We start from the raw sequence: 3,342 nt of genomic DNA on the forward strand, positions 1-3,342 counted from the left end.
TGAATGTAAGGAACTAAAATAGAAGTGAACAAATGTATTTAGTAATAATACATTTAATATAACCATATATTACCTTATCATATATATATAGAATTATAATAATTTACATTACAAATTGTGTATATAAATTAAGATATTTTTATTCAAATTAAAATTATTTCTTTATTTTATATTATTTTTTAAATTTATCAAAATATATATTCATAACAAACAAAAAAAGAGAAAATATACATATATATATATATATATATATATATATATATATATATATATAATGCAAATAAAAAAAAATATATATATATTACATATATTAAAAACGATATGTAATGGTATATATAATAAAAATTTCTAAAAATTTAAAGATAAGGATAGACCTAGGTTACCAAATGGTAGACCTTTAACAAAACCATAAGAACCCAACAGATGCAATGAATCATCTGGGATACAATTTACCTTTACATTAAATTTGCCTTTAACATATTGTGTTGATATATTTAAATTAGTATCAGGTATTCTATAAGCTATTGCACAATTAAATGGTGAATATTTTCCATTAATTCCATCAATAGATGTTTCTAATTGTTCTTGTAAGACTTCGATTTGTTTTTGTTGATTATCTATTATTTGTAATATACTTTGATAATTTTTATTTTTTTCAATTTCATTGTATATGTTTTTTTTTTTATTTTTTGTTATATCATTTGAAAATGTTCGTAAATATTCTATATTTGTATCAATAATATTTTTATATTTATAAAGAGGTAATTCATATGAGAAATTTAATAGGTAATTATTATTTTCCATAAAACTATTATACAATGTAAATATATAATTTAATGGACATAATTTTGTTAATTGTTCTTCATAAATTTGTACAATTTTATTAATATTATTTGAATATGAAATATAATCATTCATATGTTTTTTATTTGCTATAATTTCTTTTATATCATTAATAGCTTTAACTTTTAAAAATTGTATTTTAAAAACTAAAATGTTATATAAATTTTCTTGAATTATATTCATAATTTCATTAAAACAATTTATATTATTTATCATATATGTTTTTTTTATTTTTTCATTATTCATTTGTTCTATATCTGTAATAAAAGTATATGTATGGAAATTTTTTTCAACATTTTGAAGTATTTTTTCAAAAAAATATTTAAAATTTTCTTTTTTATCTATACTATTCATATAAGAACAAAATATTTGATTGAGTGAAATAATAAATTTATCTTTTACATTTTCTAAATGTTTTTTATATTTGTTTTCATTTTTAAGAATGTCTCTAGAATTTGTATCAATATTATTAATGTTTAGATGAATTTTGTTTTTTTTTACATTATTATTAAGATCATCTTTTTTAATTAATTGGTTTTGTTTATTTTGTTTTAATGAATCATCCATATTATTATTATTATTATTATTTTGGTTGTTGCTATTTTTGTTGTTTTCCTTCTTTTTGTATTTTTTCTCTTCTTTTAATACGTTAGTTAACTTATTCGTCTTTTCCCCCTTTTGTAATTCTTTTTTTTTTTTTTCATCCACATTTTTATTGTCTTTAAGAATTATTATCTTTTCTTTTGATGTTTGTTCTTTATTTTTATCTATTTCACCTTTTTCTTTATTTTCATGATTATTATTATCATTTATATGAGGTTTAGCGTTCTTATCATCTTTTTCATTTTTTTCATTTTTACCCTTCTTTTTGAAGAAGGAAAATATGGAGCATGGTTTATATTTGTTGAGTTTATATTTTACGTTTCTCTTTTTCTTCCAATTATTAATAAAAAAATGATCGTTTTGTTTAGACCCACCTTTTATAATACCATGATTCTTTTTTTTTGGAATATTATAATAAATATACTTCTTTCCATTTTGTTCTTTTAAAATTCTTGAATAGTTCGATGTATTACATTCTTTCAAATAATGCAACAAACATAAATTTAATATGTACAAAAACAAAAAGTTAATAGCGATTTTTCTTATATAATATATCATGATATATATACATTTGTGTATATACGTGTATAATTATATTATATATATATATATATTAATAATATTATATATAATTGTTAAATATAAATATATATATGTATATCATTTGTGTACATAAAATATATATATATATATATATATGTTTAAAATAATAAAATCAGAAAAAATATATATTTCTTCCCTTAAATTTCTTTCTTATTTTATTTTTTAATATTTATTGTATGGCATTATGAAAATTCCCAGTTTTTATATTGAAAATGTTAAGATTTATATAAATTATGTAAAGAGATAATATTTAAATAATTTTAGGGAGAAAAAAAAAATATAAATATAAATAAATAAATATAAATATATATATATATATATATTTATATTTATATTTATCGTGTTATATGAGAATAATATATATTTTTAAAAATGCAAAAAAGAAAATCTGAAATGTATTCAAGAGATTATATAAGGCCTTCCCTTTATTTTACATATTATAATATATATATATATATATATATATATATATATTATATATTTATGTAGTTTTCTCTATTTTATTATATATACATATAATATATATATATATATATATATTTTTTTTTATGTATTATTTTGTGTTTATTGACTCTTAATAAATTATTTTTTGTTCTTGTTAAAAAAAAAAAAATTATGTTCATATAAATATTTTATTTTTACTATGTATAATTTTAAAATATTTATGTACTAATTATTTTTTATTCTTATTAAAAAATATATATATATATTGTTTTAATTAATTTTTTTCAAATTTAATAATATATATAAATATTAAAATTTTAAATATTTATATTATATAAAAGAAAATTATACTATACAAAAATATTCCACTTTTAAATTATATAATATATATATATATATATATATATATATATATATAATTTATAAATATTGGTATTAAGTATACACAATTTATGTACTCATCTTTTAATTACAACCTTTTATTTATACAAAAAAAAAAAAAAAATAAGCTCCTTTAAATAAATAAATATAAAAAATATGTTCTTTTCAATGTTTATTAAATTCATTTTACCTGTATCTTTTATGTGCTACAATTTTGGAAAGAAATTCAATATGTTTAGTTATTTTCAAAAAATCAAAGTATCAGATCAGGAATTATTATCATCCATTTATGATTATGAAGTAAAAGATTTATCAGGATCAAATGTATCAATGTCTAAATTTAAAAACAAAGTTTTGATTATTTTTAATTCTGCTTCAAAATGTGGATTAACAAAAAATCATGTAGAACAATTTAATAAATTACATGAAAGGTATAACTCAAGAGGATTGGAGGTACACATAATAAAA

At 16.1% G+C, this 3,342-nt stretch overlaps 2 protein-coding genes across 2 annotated transcripts; one reads left to right on the forward strand and one right to left on the reverse strand.

Moving 5' to 3' along the window:
- Positions 1–348: 348 nt before the first annotated feature.
- On the reverse strand, positions 349–2,004 carry PGSY75_0015600 (putative peripheral plastid protein 1; the record flags this gene model as incomplete). The annotated part of the gene is made up of 1 exon (XM_018783293.1): positions 349–2,004. The coding sequence occupies one exon, from the start codon at positions 2,002–2,004 to the stop codon at positions 349–351; it is 1,656 nt and encodes a 551-aa protein (XP_018638929.1).
- A 1,038-nt stretch (positions 2,005–3,042) lies between these two features.
- PGSY75_0015700 (glutathione peroxidase-like thioredoxin peroxidase) lies at positions 3,043–3,327 on the forward strand (the record flags this gene model as incomplete). The annotated part of the gene is made up of 1 exon (XM_018783294.1): positions 3,043–3,327. A coding segment is annotated over one exon (285 nt), but the record flags the coding sequence as incomplete, so codon positions are not given.
- Positions 3,328–3,342: the final 15 nt, after the last annotated feature.

The sequence above is a fragment of the Plasmodium gaboni genome (genome assembly GCF_001602025.1).
Source record: "Plasmodium gaboni strain SY75 chromosome Unknown, whole genome shotgun sequence".
In the NCBI taxonomy this organism is placed as follows: Eukaryota; Apicomplexa; class Aconoidasida; order Haemosporida; family Plasmodiidae; genus Plasmodium; species Plasmodium gaboni.